Source organism: Cynocephalus volans, chromosome 14, assembly GCF_027409185.1.
Source record: "Cynocephalus volans isolate mCynVol1 chromosome 14, mCynVol1.pri, whole genome shotgun sequence".
In the NCBI taxonomy this organism is placed as follows: domain Eukaryota; kingdom Metazoa; phylum Chordata; class Mammalia; order Dermoptera; family Cynocephalidae; genus Cynocephalus; species Cynocephalus volans.
The window spans coordinates 90,530,945-90,552,622 of record NC_084473.1 but is presented as its reverse complement, the minus strand read 5'-3'; the positions used below and the strand labels follow the sequence as shown (position 1 = coordinate 90,552,622).

Genomic DNA, 21,678 nt, shown 5'->3' with positions numbered 1-21,678 from the left:
CCCAGGCAGGTCCGCGAATTTCTGGGTACTGCCGGATTCTGCAGGCTCTGGATTCCTGGGTTTGCTTCCCTGGCTGCACCCTTGTACCCCCTGACAAGGGAAAACATTCCTTTTACCTGGACTGAGGAGCATCAAAAGGCTTTTGACCACATAAAAAAAGCCTTGCTGTCTGCCCCCGCCTTGGCTCTCCCAGACCTCACCAAACCATTTACTCTATACGTAGATGAGAGGGCCGGTGTGGCCCGAGGAGTGCTTACTCAGACCCTAGGACCATGGCGACGGCCAGTAGCTTATCTATCAAAAAAACTGGATCCAGTGGCCAGTGGGTGGCCAACCTGCCTAAAAGCGGTTGCTGCAGTGGCACTCCTCCTCAAAGACGCTGATAAGTTAACCTTGGGGCAAAATGTGACTGTGATTGCTTCCCACAGCCTCGAAAGTATTGTGCGGCAGCCCCCCAATCGGTGGATGACCAATGCCAGAATGACTCATTACCAGAGTTTGCTGCTAAACGAAAGGATATCTTTCGCGCCCCCTGCTGTCCTGAACCCAGCTACCCTACTACCAGTCGAGTCAGAATCCACCCCAGTACACCAATGCTCAGAAATCCTTGCTGAAGAAGCTGGGACTCGACGGGACCTGAAGGACCAGCCATTGCCCGGAGTGCCTGCCTGGTATACAGACGGTAGCAGCTTCATTGTGGAAGGTAAGCGGAGAGCAGGGGCCGCCATCGTAGATGGCAAACGGACGGTATGGGCAAGCAGCCTGCCAGAAGGGACATCAGCCCAGAAGGCCGAGCTAATCGCCTTGACGCAGGCATTACGCCTAGCCGAAGGAAAAAACATCAACATCTACACGGACAGCAGGTATGCTTTTGCCACTGCTCACATTCATGGGGCAATATATAAACAGAGGGGACTGCTCACTTCGGCTGGAAAAGACATTAAAAACAAAGAAGAAATTCTGGCTCTGCTAGAGGCCATTCACCTCCCTAAGCAGGTCGCCATTATAACCCTGTGGCGGCCGGGAACCGGAGGGCCGACGAGGCTGCAAAACAAGCCGCCCTGTCGGTCAGGGTGCTAGCAGAAACTATAAAGCTTCAAGAGCCAATCGAGCCTGCTCAAGCTAGGACCAAGCCAAGAGAGCTCACTCCTGACCAGGGAAAAGAATTCATTTAGCGGTTACATCAGCTAACACACTTAGGACCAGAAAAGCTCCTTCAACTAACGAGCCGCACCAGCCTCTCCATCCCGAATCTCCGGTCCACCGTTCAAGAAGTCGCCAATCGGTGTCCGGCTTGTGCCATGACTAATGCGACTACCACCTACCGAGAGACCGGAAAAAGACAACGGGGAGATCGACCCGGCGTATACTGGGAAGTAGACTTTACAGAGGTAAAGCCTGGCCGGTATGGGAACAGGTATCTGCTAGTATTTGTAGATACTTTCTCTGGATGGGTAGAAGCTTTTCCTACCAAAACGGAAACGGCCCTGACTGTATGTAAAAAGATACTAGAAGAAATCCTGCCCCGTTTCGGGATCCCCAAGGTGATCGGGTCAGATAATGGCCCAGCCTTTGTTGCTCAGGTAAGCCAGGGACTGGCCACACAACTGGGGATAAATTGGAAGTTACATTGTGCGTATAGGCCCCAGAGCTCAGGTCAAGTAGAGAGAATGAATAGAACCATCAAAGAGACCTTAACTAAATTGGCCTTAGAGACCGGTGGAAAAGACTGGGTGGCCCTCCTTCCCTTAGCGCTGTTCAGAGCCAGGAATACCCCTGGCCAGTACGGTCTAACTCCCTATGAAATCCTCTACGGGGGACCCCCCCCCCATACTTGAGTTGGGAGAAACACTGGGTCCCGATGATAATTTTCTCCCTGTCTTATTTACCCATTTAAAGGCTCTAGAAGTTGTGAAGACCCAGATTTGGGACCAGATCAAAGAGGCATATCAGCCCGGTACCATAGCTGTCCCCCACCCGTTCCAGGTCGGAGACCGAGTGCTGGTCAGACGCCATCGACCCAGCAACCTTGAGCCTCGGTGGAAAGGCCCGTATCTGGTATTGCTGACCACCCCGACCGCAGTAAAAGTTGATGGCATCGCTGCCTGGGTCCATGCTTCCCATCTCAAGCCTGCACCACCCCCGGCACCAAACGAGACCTGGGAGCTGGAAAGGACTGATCATCCTCTTAAGCTGCGTATTCGGCGGCGGAAAAATGAGTCCACCGGGTAAGAACCCCCACCGGCCTGTGATCCTCACCTGGAAGGTACTGTCCCAAACTGGAGAAGTTGTCTGGACCAAACAGGCTACCCAGCCTCCTTGGACTTGGTGGCCCGATCTTAAACCTGATGTATGTGCCCTGGCGGCGGGTATTGAAACCTGGGATATCCCGGGATCCAGTGTATCGGCCTCCAAGGCCCAGATCAGACCCCCTGATTCAGACTATACAAAAGCTTATAATCAGATCACCTGGGGGGTCCCAGGGTGCAGCTATCCCCGAGCTAGAAACAGGCTTGCCGCTTCCCCCTTCTACGTGTGCCCCCGGGATGGCCGGACCCTTTCAGAAGCTAGAAGGTGCGGAGGGCTGGAATCCCTATATTGCAAAGAATGGGGTTGTGAAACCACGGGGACAGTCTACTGGGGACCTAGTTCCTCATGGGACCTCATAACTGTAGAACGTAACGGTAGCAGTAAAAGCTGTGACAACTCCGGCTGGTGTAACCCCCTTAAAATAAAATTCACAGAGAAAGGAAAAAATTCCAGAGATTGGGCACAAGGAAGAACCTGGGGACTAAGGTTCTATTTGACGGGAAACGATCCAGGTGTACAGTTTACCATTCGCCTAGAGATCACCAATATGCCAACTGTGGCAGTGGGCCCCGACCCCGTCCTTGCAGAACAGGGACCTCCTAGCAACAAGCTGTTCCCAATGACTAGCAGGCAACCCCCCGCGGCACAAAGGAGCACTGCTACACAGAGCCTCCTATCACCAGGCACTCTACCCCCCACCACGGGTGACAGGCTCTTTGGTCTTGTACAGGGGGCCTTCCTAGCTCTAAATGCCACCAACCCGAACGCCACAGAGCATTGCTGGCTCTGTCTGGCCATAAGCCCCCCCTACTATGAAGGAATAGCCTTTTTGGGAGAGGCCAATTATACCAGCGCCGAGAGTTGCCGTTGGGGGACCCAGGGAAAGCTTACTCTCACAGAGGTCACAGGACAAGGGTTATGTATAGGAACAATACCTTCTACCCATCAACATCTTTGCAACCAGACCCTATCCATCAATTCCTCCGGGGACCATCAGTACCTTCTCCCCTCCAACCATAGCTGGTGGGCTTGCAGCACCGGTCTCACCCCTTGCGTTTCCCTCTCAGTTTTTAATCAGTCTAAGGATTTCTGTGTCCAGGTTCAGCTGATTCCTCGCATCTATTACCATCCTGAAGAAACTTTGTTGCAGGCCTATGACAACCCTCATCCCAGGTTTAAGAGAGAACCTCTCACACTTACCCTAGCTGTCCTACTGGGAATTGTGGCAGGTATAGGTACCGGCTCGGCTGCTCTGATTAAAGGACCTATAGACCTCCAGCGGGGCCTAACCGAGCTCCAGACTGCCATGGACACTGACCTCCGGGCCCTCCAGGATTCAGTCAGCAAGTTAGAGGACTCATTGACTTCTCTATCTGAGGTAGTACTCCAAAATAGGCGAGGCCTTGACTTACTGTTTTTAAGAGAGGGAGGCCTCTGCGCGGCCCTCAGAGAGGAGTGCTGTTTTTATGTAGACCATTCAGGTGTGATACGAGACACCATGGCCAAACTCAAACAAAGACTAGATAAAAGACAGTTAGAGCGCCAAAAAGATCAAAACTGGTTTGAAGGTTGGTTCAATAGCTCCCCTTGGTTCACTACCCTACTGTCAACCATCGCCGGGCCCCTATTACTCCTCCTTCTGTTGTTCACCCTTGGGCCCTATGTCATCAATAGACTAGTCCAATTCATCAATGATAGGGTAAGTGCAGTTAAGATTCTGGTCCTTAGGCAAAAATACCAAACCTTAAATGGCGAAGATAACTTTTAATTCCGCTCTAAGATTAGAGCGATCCACAAGAGAAATGGGGGAATGAAGGAAGTGCTTTTTACAAGGGTATAGGGAAAATACAGCCAAAAAGTCAAGTTAAGAAACAAGGGGAACAGAGTCAAACAGGATATCTGTGGTTATGCACCTGGGCCCCGGCCCGAGGCAAAGGGCGGATAGTTCCCAGAAATAGACAAGTCAGTTAAAGTTTCAAGAGTGCCCCTCAGCTGTTTCAAGGACTCCCACTTGACCGAAGTTCACCCCTGGCTTGATTTAAACTAACCAATTACCTTGCTTCTCGCTTCTGTACCCGCGCTTTTTGCTATAAAAAGGACCCAGGAGCTCTACTCGGCGCGCCAGTCTTTCGAAAGACTGAGTCGCCCGGGTACCTGTGTGTTCAATAAACCTCTTGTTTTTGCATCCGAAGCCGTGGTCTCGCTGTTCCTTGGGAGGGTCTCCCTGAACTGACTGACTACCCACTGCGGGAGTCTTTCAGAGCCACTCACTACAACACCCCCTGAAGTCCCCACACTAAAGAGCAGTAACAGAGCAGTAAAGAGTAGTAATAGAGGATCCTCTCCAGTTGTTGGGAGCCACCACTCATTTAGTTGCTGGGCCAGGGATGTCTTTCAGCTCCCACTGACCTGGCTCAGGCCCTCTGACCATTTGTGGATAAAGGCTATGTCCTCTTGTGTGGTTTCCTGTCTCCAGCTTTCTCTCTCTGGTCAACCCTCTTTCTCACTTGTCATGATGAACTTAAACTGTCTCACGATGTCCTTCCTCAGCTCAGAAACCTTCTATGGCTTCTCGTTTTACAACAAAGCCCCCACTTGTTACCGCAGAATCTTGGGAAACTCATCATCTTCAGAAGGGGACACATCATTCCTTCTGTCCCTAAACCACGTCTTGCTACTTCTGGATTCTATGGAAGTTCCCACAGCAGAGACTCAGAAGCCACCTTCTCCACCTATATTCAGTTAATTCCAGTGTCCTGGCCTTTCTGCCTCAAAAATACTTCTTGAATTGGGCCACTTCTCTCCGCCCCTTCACTGACAGCTCTTTCTCATGCCTCTCCTCCCACCAAGCCCAGGCTGGTCGCTGTGTTTCTTCTTCCTTCCCAACATGTTCTTAGTCCCCCAGAGCATGAAGAGCCAGAGAAGGAAGCTACTCTGCTACGCAGAAAAGGGAGGTGCTAAGTACGGGATTGGGGATACTAAAGGTTGCTGGAAGTAGAGCTGATGAAGGTAACTGGGCACCTATTGCTACAGGTGCTACTTATTGTTTTAAATCATCATCTGTGTGAGGAATTTGAAAGCAGTTCATGGCCTGTGGAATATGCTATATAGAGCATATGTACTTCACAGGGCCTGGTTTTCCAAAGCCTTGCAGTTTCAAATATTGACCTTGCAAGGACAGGAAATTTTCTTCAGGGTATAATTCTCTGTTGCAAGATAAGAATTGTGGCATAGCAGGTTGCTGGCTCAAAGACAGACTAGTTACTGATTGTTATGTAAAGATACTGAGAATTGCTATAGGAAGGAAGGTTAGCTAAGATCAGGCTTTTGTTAACTGCCTTACTGGAATGTCATCTGGCTTGTTCAACTGAAAGTTACCAGCCTATATTGTTAAACTAGAACCCCACCTGTGCTCTCTTCCTGTAACTTCCTGGTCTGGAGAATAAATGCAGGAAGAGAACCCCAATTCGGCGTTAATTTCCCAAGGAAGGGATCCCTCTCTCTTGAGGGTTCCTGCGGGAGATTAACCACTTCGGGGCCTCTCACTGCTCAGTAGAGATGGGCTTTGAGTCTCCGACACCCAGGGGAAGTGGGGTGACAAATCCGTGGGGGGCGAAGCAACACAAAGCAACAATGGCCAAAGCATTGTGGGACTTTGTGTGGTTAGAATTCTCAGTGCCTGGCATGTTTAAGTCACGTGCTGACATGCCTGTTGTTCTGATGTGTTGTGTGTGCGGGAGGGAATGAAGCCTTGACAGGCTGAAGAATGTGCTTCATGTCAGCTCTCAACTGTGTACTTCTCGTGGGGAAAGGTGACAATGAGCCACCTGGTGGCAGTTAGTCTAGCTGCAGGGACAGAACATCCAGGGGGAAGCCTCTTAAGCTGTGCCTTGACAATCTAGTTATGGGGACGGCCAATGTCCCCAGAAGTGGGCCAAAGAACCACCCAGACTGCCTGCTTAGCCCCTGACTTCTCCAAGAGTAAGACTGAGTGACTCTGCGGCTGGTGCGTGAATTGGAATCTTGTTCTGTCTCCACTCCCGCAGAGAAAAATGGCACAGAAATATAATAGCTTTTGTTATAAATGAATCCAGAGACAGGTATCAGTGAGAAAAAAATATGCAAAAAACCCATCCTCGTGTCGTAAATGTCGTCTGCTTTTAGGAAGCAAAGGGCAGAATAGGCAGCTAATTTTCGGAATTCCTCATGAGCTTCCTGACCCCTGGACCCGCACTCAGTTCAGTCCTGCTGCGTCCCCGAAGGCCAAACCAGGAAGACGTGTGTGTGCCTCCTCGTGGCAGTGTCAACAGGCATGTGCGGCTTTCCTCTTGGCGTCCCTCTCAGGACAAAAAGAGGGAGTTAGACTAAAGGTAGAGCCATGTGGGTGCTAACAAGTGTCCCAGCCCATTTCTCCTCCCATTTAAAGCACAAAGTCCCCTTCCTTTAGAAAACTTCCAGGACTTGAGATTTTTATTTTTAGCATCAGGTTGTTAAACCACCTCTCTTCCTTCACTTTTGCCAAGTATTCATTGCAGTGACTGGTGTACTTTTTTCTCTCCATTGGGCTATTTCCTGAGGGCTACTGCTATGCCAGAGTTACATATGTGTTTCTTGTAGTGGATTGAATTATGTCCCCCCAAAACTCACTGAAGGTTGAATTGTGTCCCCCAAGTTTTATGTATTAGAAACTTGGACTCCACTGTGACTGTTACAAGGGTGAGAAATCGGGCTGGCCCCGTGGCTCACTCGGGAGAGTGCGGCGCTAGTAGTGCCGAGGTTGTGGGTTCGGATCCTATATAGGGATGGCCGGTGCGCTCACTGGCTGAGTGTGGTGCGGACCACACCGTGCCGAGGGTCGCTATCCCCTTACTGGTCAAAAAAAATAAAAAATAAAAAAAATAAAAAAAAAACAAGGGTGAGAAATCCTAGGTGAGAGAAATCCAAGGGTGAGAAATGGTACTTGAAAGGTGGAGCCTTGAACAGGTGAAAATGGAACCCTCTTACACTGTTGGTGGGACTGCAAAATGGTGCAGGTTTTATGGAAAATGGTATGGAGGTTCCTCAAACAACTACAAGTACATCTACCATATGACCCAGCTATCCCACTGCTGGGAATATACCCAAAGGAATGGAAATCGTCATGTCAAAGGGATACCTGCACTCTCATGTTTATTGCAGCTCTATTTACAATAGCCAAGAGTTGGAAACAGCCTAAGTGCCCATCGTCAGATGAGTGGATAAGGAAAATATGGTCTATCTACACAATAGAATACTACTGTGCTATAAAACAGAATGAAATACTACCATTTGCAGCAACATGGATGGACTGAGAGGAAAGTATGTTACGTGAAATAAGTCAGGCACAGAAAGAGAAATACCACATGTTCTCACTTATATGTGGGAAATAATATAAATAAATAAATAAATAAATATACTAACAAATAAATGGGAGGGGAAGAAGAAGACACAATAATCACAATAATTTCTTGAGCTTGTTAAGTGAACAGATATGATGTTGATGGGGGAGGAGGGAAAGGGAGCGGGGAAGAGGAGGAATTGGTAAATGGACATGAAAATCAACTACACTGCATATTGACAAATCAAAATAAAAAATAAATACATTAAAAAAAAAGAAAGGTGAGGCCTTGAAGAGGTGATTAGATTATAGGACCATGCAGTAGTGAAGGGGTTAAAAATGGTGGTCAGGGGTTAGTTCTGAGGGCTTTAAAAGAAGAGGAGAGTCTGTCTTTCTCTCTCTGCTGTCTCTGCTTCCACCATCTTGCAGTGTGAGACCCCTGGGTCACTGTTGCCTCCACCAGATGGACTTTGGACTTCGCCTCAGAAACTGTAAGCAATAAACTTTGTTTTCTTTCTAAGTTACCCAGTTTCAGGTATTTTGTCATAAGCAATGGAAACGGACAAATATATTCCTCAAATTCAGTTCTGCAAATATGTTATCAAGTGTCAGGTTTTATGCTAGATATTGTGGAGGAAGAAGATGTGCTTCTACGTCTGGGACCTTAGAAATGAACAAGGGAGGCTGACCTGCATCAGTTACTGGCTCAGCTAAGGCCTGACATTGATAATTACAAAGTGCTAGCGCAGAGGCAAGTATGTGAATGTTGCGGGGGGAGGGGGAAGGCAGGGGACTTGGAAAGATGCCAGGAAGGCAGCAGTACTTGCAGGGGGAGGTGGGGTTTGGAGTCAGTAGAAAGGGCTGAGTGAGAATGCAGGTGACTCAGTTCGGGCTCCCATTGTGGACTTGCTCAATGCTGCCAGCCCAGCCCCTTAACCTCCCCATCACCAGGCCTACTTTCCTGCTAGCTGCCAGCAAAGGCATACCCAGGATTAAAATGAAAGAAAGCCTGATTACATCCTGTACGAATTTACAAATAAGACAGCTTGGTGTAAGGAAGAAGACAAAACAGACGAGGAACAGGAATATCTGGGTTTCGGTCCCAGTCTGCTCTTGCTGGCTTTGTGATCTCGGGCAAAAACCATAGCACCTTTCTGACCTGAGTCTGACCATAGTAAAATGGTAATAGTGCCTGCCTTGGTTAGCTCCTAGGGCTGTTGTGGGGGTCAAAGGATCTTCAAGGGACTGAATGGGGTGTGCTGGGATCAAATCAACAGGATGCCAGCTGGGGGTAAAGAGGAAGGGAGTAAAGGAGCAGAACTAAAGCAGGCTGACTAAGACAGGAAGATGGTGCTGGGCTGGCCAGGAACCAAGCACAACCCTGGGACGTAGGACGACATTCGAGCAGCACTGCTACGTGCAAGTCTGCGTACAGCCTACAGATGTCTGGGAAGTGTTCTTCCAGCTTACATATTGCTCCTAACTAATTGTGTGGAAGACATTATTTGTCATAAGGTGGAAACACTCACGCACTTTGGCCCTTAAGGTTTGTGTCTAGCCAGTTGGTGCCTAGTGAGCTCAGCATGCCACGTGCCTCCATGTGGCATGTGTTGGATACACGGCTACATCAACACATCTAGCATTACCCCTGTAAGCCCTTCTCTCTGTGAGGTCTCCCTGTAGGGTAGGATTCTCTGTATGTTCCCAGTTTCTGGCACAGAATAGGCACTAAGCAAAGTCTCTTGATTATGAATCCTGAAAATTTTGAAAGTGCCGTGCCAAGTCTTTGGGAAATAATGGAAAAGACACCTGTCTGAAATAGGTTAGGCGTAAGTTTTCTTGAGGGTAGGGCTATGACCCTTCCTAGACCTATGATCACATTTTATAGATTTGGAAATCTACCATTTTGGGATTAACTCCCCCCAAAAGAGCCAACCGTAAATAATTTTTTAAAGTTTTATTAAATCATTTAGACTTGAAAGAAGTCACAATAGTTAACACACTTAAGTGCGTTCTGTACACCACCAACCCAAATGGATTGATTTCAGAATTTTTATAAATAAAAGTAAACATATTTACAATGAAAAATAAAAACATGTTAACGAGTTAGATGATTAAATTGTTATCTATAATCAGTTTGGGGGAAGTACCAACCTACAGGATTACGTGTAAGACATTTAAGATTTCGTTAGGTTTAAAAAGTCCATAATTGAAGAAGTTAGTTGTAATATATGACCCATTTCTTACTACGGCTTTTTTCCTCCCCAAACCAGAACTTTTGACCAATTTACATAAAAAGCTTCATTTCCCCTTTATTGGAGGTAAAAGCACAAAAAGCTCTTAAACTCTTCCTCGAACCATCTAAGAAATAAAGCTATTTAATGCTACAGATATGACTATAAAACTGCAGACATAACCAGTCATACGATTTGTGCTACTTGTCCTCCAAAATAGCACAGATTCCTAATTTACCCACCAGGGACAAAAAAGGAGTCAGCTTTTTTGGAAATCAGTTTCAAAATCATCATATCTCTAGACAGCATATTTCTGGAACAAGACAATTACCACATGGGGGGACTTTCATTCTTCTGTACTATAAAAATATTTCCATTTTAATTCTCTCTCTGTATTTAGGGATTGCTTCTAACTCCCCAGGCAAAAGGTGAGGGCTGTAAAGCTTTGTCCGCCAGTTTCAAGAGACCAAAGAAGAACAAGACCGCATGTGATTGGGACAGCTCTCTCCTTAAGTACGGCAAAAGTCAAGAGCTGGCTCAAAATTATTCTATGCCCCCAAATCCTCTTTAGTTTGACTTAGAAAAAGTAGTCAGTCCAAAATAAAATTGAGCAAAGAACAAAATTTTCAATTCTACAGCTTTGAAAAGTCACACTCCTAAGAGGTGGGCTCTTCTGTGACAGGGCTGTTAGCACAACTTGAGGCTAATCACTTGGCAAAGGGCTACAGCAGTTGCTAGACTGTCTTGAATGTTCTGTCGCTGATGAACTCATGGAGCGAGACCTCTGCCTGAGCACTGTTTTTCCAAGTCCTCAAATGTGGCATTTTCAATGGTATTTATAGCTTCAGGTCGTTCCATGGAGGACGGACAGAGCATGTCTTGAACCATCACATACTGAAATACAAAAATTGTTTTCTGAAAAAAGAGCCATGTGTAGATCACTAAACATTCCTTTAAATCAGGGGTAAGCAAAATTTTTCTGTAAATACTTTAAGTTTGTAAGCCGTATTGTTTCACTGTGCCACCCAAGCACAATAGCTGTTATAACCAGTACGTAAACTCATGGGCGCGGTTGTGTTCCAATAAACCTGTGTTACAAGAACAGGTAGCAGGCTCAACTTCTCCTGTGCGCCCGAGTTTGCCAAGCCCTGCTCCAAAGAAACAACCATTTGCTGGTAATTAGTGTTTTTCTAACATGAAGAGTTTTTAAGTCACATCCTTGAAACACAGACATCATCAATTTTAAAAATAAGTTCATCTTACAGCTGCATATGCATCTATACTTATCTCAATAAAAATGCCAATTAAAAAAACAATCATGCCAGATATCAGCACCCAACACCTCTTCTTGATTTTTTTAAAAAATCCCTTTTAATGATGTAACATAAAATATGAGCCCTTCTGGGAATAGAATTATCAACTTTGCAAAATGAACGATGACAATTTTTAGTAAAAGATTTCATTTCCGGTTCCTATATCTAAGTATGTTATTATAAAGTTCATTTTTCATGCACTCCTTCATTGTGGGTTCATTGTAATTATAATTATACTGAAAGACAAACCTTGACTTTTTCTAATTTGATGGTTAACACACACTGTCTAATTTACTTCAATTTATTTATTTAAGAAAATTCAAGATTTATCAATGTATAAATTTTAAAATGATATGTTTGTAGACCAAACATATTATAAAATAAAAATAAACAAAAGCCACAAAAAGAAATATAACTTCAAAGGTTCTTTACACACAATTTTCACCATCAAGACCAGCTTAGGTTTTCCCTTCCTACTCTTCTGAATCATTTGCTGTGTGGTGTAACCCCAATATACACAATCAACGGAAATTAATAGTGTCTTAGATAAATTTTTTTTAAGTGAGGAAGTTTTTAAATTCTCTCACAAATTCATAAAAATAAAGAGATTAATGGCATGATCATGACAGTAACTGTATTCCTGTGAAGGTGCTCCGTGTGTCAGCCTTATTTCAGCACAGGCTGCTGCCACCGACGTGCAGGAGGCCACACAGCACACAGCACAGGACACTAAGCTGACGAGGACAGGCCCAGGCTCCAGTCTTTGGACTTAACAACTTGTGTGCTCTTGGGAGTGGGTCCCTTTCCTCTCTAGACCTTTGGCTTTCTCATCTGTAAAATGGGGCAATGATGAGTTGATTGCTAAGGATCCTTTAAGTTCTAAATATGATTCTAAAGAAAATAAAAGATGAGAATTTTACATACCTCACAAGAATATTTCTACGTAAATAGTGGTAGAAATTTGAGATTTCTCTACATCAGTCAAGACCTAAAAAGAAAGGTGTTAATTATCTTTAAGTTTATTTTGGCATATGGATCTATTTAAGCATAAAATATCTTTTGCTACTCTAACAGAGTAGCTAAGAAGAAAAGTCGGATATTAAACAGGCGGAAAACTTACCAATAGTGTTTCCTGACTAACTAATCTATATACAATATGGCTTCCTGAGCATAGATGTACACTCCTTCAAACTTCAAAATATAGGAGAGGGTGTGTGTGTGTGTGTGTGTGTGTGTGCGCGCGCGCGTGTGTGTGTGTGCACATTTGCGTATATTGAGGGTACTTCAAAAAGTTTGTGGAAAAATAGAATTAAAAGTTAGTATGAACCTTTCCATGAAATTTTGAAGATCCCTTGTATACATATATGTGTATATATGTGTAGATACTGTTTAGACAGGTATATAAAGAGAGCAGCTATATTAAAGCACAGAGAAAATATTGTTTAAACAGTAGTTAAAATTTATGAGTGTACCTCAAAAAGTTCATGGGAAGATTTGTATTACCTTTTTTGTTTAAGTTTTGTTTTTAATTTTTATGTTTAATTTTATTTATTTATTTTTTACATTCTAAAGTGTTGCCTCGGAGCACTTGGTGGGAAGGGGAAAGGGGACAGAGGAAGAGAACGTGGCCTGAGGAGGAGGAAGGGGGCGTGGTCAAGGCCCCTGGCACCCCCTCATTCCCGCAGGAGAAGAGCCCTGGGAGCTTCTGTGGGGGGCTCAGTGGTTGTCTCTGGGCTGGATGTGGACATTGGGGGGCATGGCTGAGGCTCTTGGCCTTGTATCACCTTTTAATTCTATTTTTCCACGAACTTTTTGAAGTATCCACATAAGGGTGCATTGAAAACTAAGCAATTGAGCAAAGATGATAGTGGAAAAACAGGTGGTATAAGAAAGAAAAGAAAGTCAGAATACACTATTTGTCCTAGCATAGAATACTATTTACATGGCCAAGATAAATACTATTAATTCAACCAAAAAAATTTTATAATCAATTTTTTTACATTTTGTTATTGAAACAAAATTCATATAAAATTCACCATTTTAAAAGTGTAAAATTCAGTGGTTTTTCTTATATTTACAGTGTTGCACAACCATCAACACTAATACCAGAACATTTTCATCACCCAAAAGAAACCCCGTACTCATTAAGCAGTCACTCCCCAACCCCTTTTGCCTTCAGCCTCCTGCAACTACTAATCTAACTTTGTCTCCCTAGATTTGCCTATTTAGACATTTCATAAAAATGGAAACATAGAAATGTGGACCGTAGCGAATTTCACTTAGCATAACATTTTCAAGTTTCATCTGTGTTGTAGCACGTATCAGTACTTCATTCCTTCTCATGGCTGAATAATATTCCATTGTATGGATACACCACAATTTGTTTTTTCATTCATCAACTGATGAACATTTGGGTTGTTTCTACTTTTGCATATTATGAATAATCCTGCTATGAACATTCGTGTATACATTTTTGTGTGCATCTATATTTTCGCTTCCCTTGAATATAAATCTAGGAGTGGAAATACTATAACAATTCTATATTTAACTTTTTGAGCAACTACCAAATTGTTTTCCATAGTAGCTGGACCATTTTCTACTCCTATCAGCAATACACAAGCATTCACGTTTCTCTGAATCTTAGCTAACACTTGCTATTTTGCTTTTTTTTTTTTTGGATTACGCACATCTTAGATAGTGTGAAGTGCTATCTCATTGTGATTTTGATTTGTATTTCATTTGATGCCATCTGATTCCAGATCCATTACTTCCATTGGACCTATTTTATTCTCCTTTCTGGAAGCTTTTGGGGCCTTTATTTCAGGTGTTCTGAAATTTGGTTATTTTTGTTTAGTTTTTCTTTTTTCCCACATGTTGTGCAGAACTCTTGGTAGGTCCTTTCATTTAGAAGATATGAGTCCTCTGGTTCTGTGTGAGAACTACATCCTCTTCTGCCATGGCCAGAAGTCAATAGATGAGCTAAAATTGATAAATTAAGAAATGGTGATAAGACCATAAACTTTGGAAACATGGAGGTAAGTACCAGGGACAGCAACTAGGTGGAACGTAACCACTGATGGAGGACGGGGACGAATGTGGCAGAGGCCTGCTTTGAAAAGACTTTTGGTATGATCTGCCTTAAAAGCCGTGCTCATGGTTTATTTTGAGAGGGAAAAAACTGATTATGCATAATTCGCTAGCTTTTAAGTATATAAGTGTGTGGCCTCTTGCCTTCCAGAAAAATCTTCTCTGACCAGCTACCAGCACCACTCTTTCCCTCCCACTCCCCAGCCCACCCCCATTATTTCCCTAGGGTTCCCCTAGATTTGCACTTGGTACAAATTTATTGAGTTCAAGATATTGTTAAGTTACAATAAATTTAAGCAAAAACTAGGAACAAACAATCCAACTAAACAATTTTTCAAAGACTGAGCTTTAGATGGAAGCAGTCTGTAGATCCTCACTGTACTGCTCATATGACCTCTTTCACTTCTAGTTAGCTAGTCTGTTGGTGCTAAGAATAACTTAATCTTCTTTTAAAAACTCTTTTGTAAATTTTATTTTTTTTTTCAGCCTTTTTTTGAGGACGGGGGTACTTACCCTAAGTCCTTCCTTCTGAGTGCTGAATGCGTACTGCAATCCAAATAGAATCAGGCCTAAAGAAAATATGTTCACTCTATGAGAGTAGTTGTCCCCATGAATCTGAAATCCCACATAAAGAAAACAATATTTAAAAAATTAACACAGAGATAGTACAATGCATGTTATAGCATTACTGAATCACTAAGTTTACTTAGTCACTTCTTGGTTTAAATGAAAGTGCACGTGTAAAAATGTTAGCAAAGAGTTAATAATCTCTCAAGCCTCTTTCCTTCAACTCACTACACCAGGAGTAATTAAACTAGTCAGCATTCCAGAAGGAAGGCCCGGGTATAGCTCAACCACCCCCGAGGTGAAGTTTTTCAAAGCAAACACCCTCTAAACCAAATCTCTCATTTCTAATCTTCTTAGTCCTCACCCATTTTTATGAGAAACTCTTCGTTACTCCAAACCACTAATCAACTGTGGTTAGCCTTCATGATGGCACTTAATTATGGGCTCCTTTGCATTCATAGTTTATTTTTCATGTGCATATTTCTTATTCTTCACAACTAGATTATAAAGTCTCGGAGGGAAGGCAACTGCTTCTTTTGTTTTCCCATCATCCAGCACTGGGCTAAGTAGAGAGAAGGCCCTCAATAAATACTCATTCGTTAAGTTAAAATGAACAAATCAATTACAACTGAACTACTCCTTAAACAAAGCCTCATTTAAAGTAAAAGTGACCCCTTGGTAACTCAGAAGAACACTTTTATTTGTGAAAAAGTTTTTAGGCATGTAACAACATTTGGTAAACGTCCAAAGAAGGGCATCACTCTGGAGACGCTCCACACCAGCGTTTCTTTATTGGGGTGTGGGGTGGGGGTGGTCACAAGGCAGTTGCCAGGGTTGATGAGTCCTTCACGACCTCCCTCTAAACCTTACTTGGTATGTCTCCTTGGGTGCTTCCATGCAGCCAGCCCGCCTCTATGCTTCTCCAAGAGCAGATGGAAAGCTTCAGTGGCCACATCAGCTGCACCACCCTCCTCCCTTCTAAGTGACTGCAGCAATCTGAATCCTCCCTTACCTCTCATCCCTGCGGGTTGGGAATTATTCAAAGAAAATATGTTCAAAAACAGTGCTTACAGGGGTACAATGGAAAGGATACCCTTATGCACTATTCAGAGACTATAGATTGAAACACGTTCGTGAGAAGCAACTTGGCAATAAACATTTATTCCCACTTAATGGTCCCATCTAATTTTGTCCAACCTAGGGTAGAGGGAAATGTGAACAGAGATTTGGATACAGGGATAGCTACCCAAGTGATATTCCTAACAGCAAAATTTACAAGTAACTAAAATGTCCAAAACAAACATTGAATAAATTGCTGAACCGAGCAAATATGATGCAGATAAAAATATTTTCTAAGAATGTTTAGTAATATGGAAAATGTTTACATTTGAATATTACATCCAATATTTTGTAGAGTAGAATCTCAATTTTGCTTCCCAAAGTATATATAAATATATGTTACAAGATGGGTTTATATATACATAGAAAGAAATAATTAACCTCCATTAATGTTTTAAAGATTTTTAGTAAGTGAATTCACTTTTTCTTTATACACTCCTATACTTTCCACATTCTCTACATAGAGGAGAGGACAGATTAATATATGATGAGGAAAAAAAGCGTTATTCATATATTTTCTTAAATGTAGCGTCATGAACACATGAAAAGTCATTTTTATAAAATATCTAAATAAAAGGGAATTAAATACAAAATCTCAAGGGAGGTGAAATATAAGATAACCTTTCAGAATTTAATGTCACCTCTTCCCCAGGTTGATGGAGACGCAAAAAGGATTACTCAAAGCCCATTTCATCTGAGCAGTGAGAAGCCCTGAAGGAGTTAATTTCCATGAACCCTCAAGAGAGAGGCATTCCTCGGAAAATTAACATTGAACTGGGGTCTTCTCTCAGTACTTATTCTCCAGGCCAGAAAGTTACAGAAAAGGAACATAGGTGGTTACAAAAAGAACAGTAAGATAATTGTCATGGCAACAGTCATTAGGTTTAGTTGCACCAACAACATCTGCCCTTGGAGCCAGCAATTTTGCTGTGTTACAATTCTTTATCTACAACAGAGACTTTAGCCTGAGGAAAGTTTTCTGTCTTTTGCAAGCTTAACATTTCTGTGTGTAATTTTTAAAAGTTAGGCTATTCCTGAAACTACAGGGCTTTGGAGGCTAGGCCCTGTGAAATACATTTGCTTTATTAATATTAGTACACTCCACAGTTTAAATTGATTGTTTTATTATTGTGCAATACTAGAACTTGGTCTATATTTCTTGGTAATTACAACCAAGAGCAAAGTAACTGTGGGCCCTGCTCATTTACTCTGTGGGTAAGAAAATTAAGAAATTTGATAAGAAATATTTTAAAACAATGTCTTAGGACAGCTTCTGAGGCTTGGGTAAGACAATTCACATAGCCAAAGTATTTTGAGAGACTTTTTTTGGTGGTTGGCTGGTACTAGGATCTGAACCCCTTGAGAGACGTTTTAAAGGGATGTTTTATAAAGTGAGTTTCTTTTTTCTTTTCTTTTTGTTTTTACTAAAATGACAGTTTCTATATTTAAAGAGGATTATTAAGAAGAGAATTAAGACTACCCATCTCTAATTACCATAATTTAACTACTGTTAAATTTCCACACACTATTAACGTTTCTATAGCCATCCTGATTTTCTAGTATCTTCAGCAACACCAAATGTAGCATTGCTTGTCATCAATCTCTTCCTTTCTCATGTGGCAGTCCCTGCCTCCAACAAACATACACACACATGCTTGTACACACTCGTTCTGATACACACATAATCTGCAGCCACAACCAAAGCACAGTCAGGACAGCAGTGTGCACAGGTGGCCAGGGCCACCTGATGTTCATCTTTTCACTGGCATTCACGTTCACTCATCCACCAAACACTTACGAACAACTGCTGAATTCTAGGCACTGTTTTAGGTGTTAGAGTAAACAAGATAAACAAGGTTCCTCTTCTGATAGCGTATATTTTAGAGGAGAAGAAAAAACAATTTCAGAGAGTTAAAAATGGTATGAAGAGAATACAGCACAATGGGATAGACCCTAGTAGGGAATAAGGGAGAGTGGCCTATTTTAAACAGGGCTGTTGGGGCACCTTTCCATATAGAAAGTCTTTTATCAATAAGCAACCAGGTGGAATTCCTTCTATTTAGTTATTTCTAGTTTGCTTTCATAAAATGTCAAATGTTAAAGTGTTATTTCCAGCTTCTAAAATAATGATGAATTTTTAGAAATGCTTTAAAAAAATTTTGGTATCAATCCTGATATACGCCTATTTTAAAAAATTGGGAAACACAGAAAAGTCCAAAATAGATTAAAACTCACACAAAGTCCCCTAACTTGAGAGCAATGACTGGACATTTTACAGCTCTTCCAGTCTTTTTTCCTATGCATATAAATATGTATTTAGAGTATTTTGATATTCCATACAGTTTTAATTTTTCCTTTCACCAGGTCCTGGGCACATCATTCTCCCAAGACAATTCAATTACTTGGGCCAATAGATTTCTTTTTCTTCTTAAGACAGTTTGTTGAAGACTTTGGGTTGCAAATAATAGACTATGTATAATAGTCTTCTATAAATTAAAATCTCTGCTGTATCCTTTCTAATTTCTACATCTGTTTGTGGTTTTTTTCCCCCTTAAGTAGATTCACTAGAGAGGATTATTTTTTTATTTAAAGGTATTAAAATCAACCATGATGATGTTTTAGTATTTCATCAGTATCAGCTCTTACGCTTGTTTTCCATCTTCTTGCAGCTCTTCCCTGCCTCCTACTGAGCAGAATGCTAAATCACGCAGTAATGTGCTTATGCAATGAAGGCCTTTCAGATAAATTTATCTCCAAATAGAACTTTGATAACTTCCTACAGATTTCAATATTTTACTATTTCTTTCATTATTCTCTTAATAGATTGTACAAATGTTTTACTTCATTATTGATCTGACAGTTATTTAGGAGCATTTTTAAATTCCCAGCTACCCAAACTAGAAGCAAAAACAAAAATAAAAAGCAAACAAAAAACCAAAACAAACCACTATAACCCCTTTTTATTGCACTGTGATCATAGAAAGACATTTCCAATTTCTGTTTGGGGATATGCTGGTTTTTCTTCATGTTCTAGAAGGTTGAAATGAAAGTATATCCTATTTTAATTTATTTGTCAATAAATATTCAAATGCAATTACATATAAAGCCTAGTATGTTTTTTACCTACCTTCCTCTTTTAACCTTTCTCTTTTGAAAAAACTTCTAACCCAATCTGAAGTTCTCCTTTTCATGGAGAAATTTAAACACATTTATTTATTTACTATCATAACTAATGCTTGGCTTTAGCATCATTTTACATTTTGGTTTTTTGTATTTTCATACCCTTTCATTTCATTGCAGTTTGCATTTATCTTCTGCAATGATACAGAAGGTAGAAATGTTGTTTTGGTTCTATTTGCCGAATTTAGGTGCATCAAATGCAAATCCCTACTCCCATCTTTATTCTCGTTCTTACCGTCTTCCATTTCCTGATCTTTGTTAATTTAGTATGGGAGTTACAGACGCAGCTTAATTTGATGACTGTGATTAAAATTATAAGCCTTTTATTAAGCACATTTTAATTCAAAATAGCCACTGGCACAGATTGTTCATTGGTTTTGATGTTTATTACCATAAAATTCTCTTCTTAAATTCACTTTTAATAGGTAATCCTTTCACATGGCTCAGAAAGAAGTAAAAGTAACCCTCCCCTTCCCCCTGCCCCTCGTCTGCCCAGGCCCACCAGCCTCATAACCGTCCAGCTCTTGCACATCCTTCCAGTTCTTTTATGTAAACATAAGCAAACATATATCTATCTTTCCCTCATTTACACAAAAGGTAGCACAGTATGCACACATTTCTACACCTTGTTTTTTTCACTTAAAAGTTCTTCAAACTTTTACTTCCCTAAAAATACCTGATTTCTTTGTACGTGAATAACTTCATAGCCAGATACAAGACTCACAGGTCATGACTATTTTTCTTCAAAACTGTTGTATGTTGCTTTATCATCTTTCAGATTTGAGTGCTACAGAAAACAAGCTCTTTAGCTGTAACCTCTTTTTCCCTCCCTAAACACTTATAATATTTCCCTTTATCTTTGAAATGCAAGATGTCTAAGTACAGGGTTCTTTAGAGAATTTTTTAAATTAAATAAAAAATAAAAATTTAAAATGCAAAAAAGAAACATTTGAATAATGTACACAATTCAAACACTTCAACAAGATACTGCATAATAGTAAAATAAAGTCCCCCTCCTCAAAGGCAATTTCTATTACTGGTTTCTGATATAACCTCCCAAAGATAAACTAATTCAGTGGTTTTCCAATGTGGCCCATGAATTCCTGGGACCTCAACACCCTTTCAATGACCTGGGATCTGTGAGGACAAGACTATTTTTATAATGATACGAAGACATAATTTGTCTTTTCACTATGTTGACATTTGCACTGATGAAATCTAAGCATGAATTAGGAAATTGGCACCAAATTTTACTGGTAGTAATTATATTCTTTAGTATCACTTGCAGATTAAAAAATAAAAAACACATCTCACTTTAACGTCCTTCCTGTGAAGTAAAAATTTTTAATTTTGTTAAATCTCGACTCTTAAATACACATATTTTCAATAATTTGTGTGATAAAATGGGAACCATTCATCAAGCATTTCTGCTCCATTCCAAAGAAAAATGGTTGTCTCGAGAAAATGCACTTGTGCAATTATTTGAGTCACAATATGCCTGAGCTGCTCTTCACAGAGCACCCTTCTGACTTGAAAGAATGATCGGTAGACAAACTATAGTTATTCGGACTTGAGCACTGGACATTCTCTTACAGATGAACAATATGAGAGTAGAACTCATATTATCAAGGAAAACTGACACTGCGAGTATTTCTTGCCAATGATAAAAGTTGAGCTTTCAAGTGAAAATTAGAATTTTGAAAACTTCACACCCACCAGTGAGAATTTGACAGCTTCCCAACACTTAAAGCCTTTTCTAACAAGACTGGTGGTGATATTAACAAAAGTGATTTTTTATACTGTATAAAAATCTGTGACAATTTTTAGAAAAGTTGCATAACTTAAGGATCCAATAATTTCAAAGTGACCAATGCACAATGTCACAAAATCATGCATTGGTAAAAAGATCCATTCAAAGTGCAAAAGGGACCAAGGGATATTAAAGTAACAGCACAAAATATTCATTGATATGGTTTTAGACTCCACAGTATAAATGACTTTTAAGAAACTATCATTTATTGAGTTTTGGTGTACTAACAAAGAAGAGTATCCATAATTCCCTGATATGAAATATTGCTCCCCTTTTCAACTACGTATCTGTGTGGGGCCAGATTTTCTTCATGCACTGCATCCAGCCAAAATAACATATTGCAATGGATTGAAATCAAAAACAGATTGGAGAATCTAGCTCTTTTGTACGTCAGATATTAGAGATTTGTAAAAATATAAATAAATGTTACTATTCTAATTTTTTTTTGTTTGGGGAAATATTTATTTTTCATAAAAATATCTTAAGATGTGATGGTTTAATACTATTTTAATCAAATTAATAAAGCTTTATTAATGTTTCAGTTTTAATTTCTAATATGGAAAATATTGACAGATAAAATTCTATAAGAAAAACTTCTGGGTTCGCAATCATTTTTACAAGTTTAAACAGGTACTGAGAACAGAAAGTGTGAGACCCGCTAATCTAAGCAGATAAGCTTGTGAGCATCAGTGGCCTGGTGGC

General features: G+C 41.3%; 1 protein-coding gene across 1 annotated transcript in view; it reads left to right on the top strand.

Moving 5' to 3' along the window:
- Positions 1-237: 237 nt before the first annotated feature.
- LOC134363166 (ribonuclease H-like) overlaps positions 238-21,678 on the top strand; it is a 307,348-nt gene continuing 285,907 nt past the window's right edge. Inside the window, exon 1 of the mRNA XM_063078739.1 lies at positions 238-996. Within this exon, the coding sequence (XP_062934809.1) occupies positions 466-996 (531 nt within the window). The 5' untranslated portion in view covers positions 238-465. The remainder of the gene's footprint in view (positions 997-21,678) is intronic.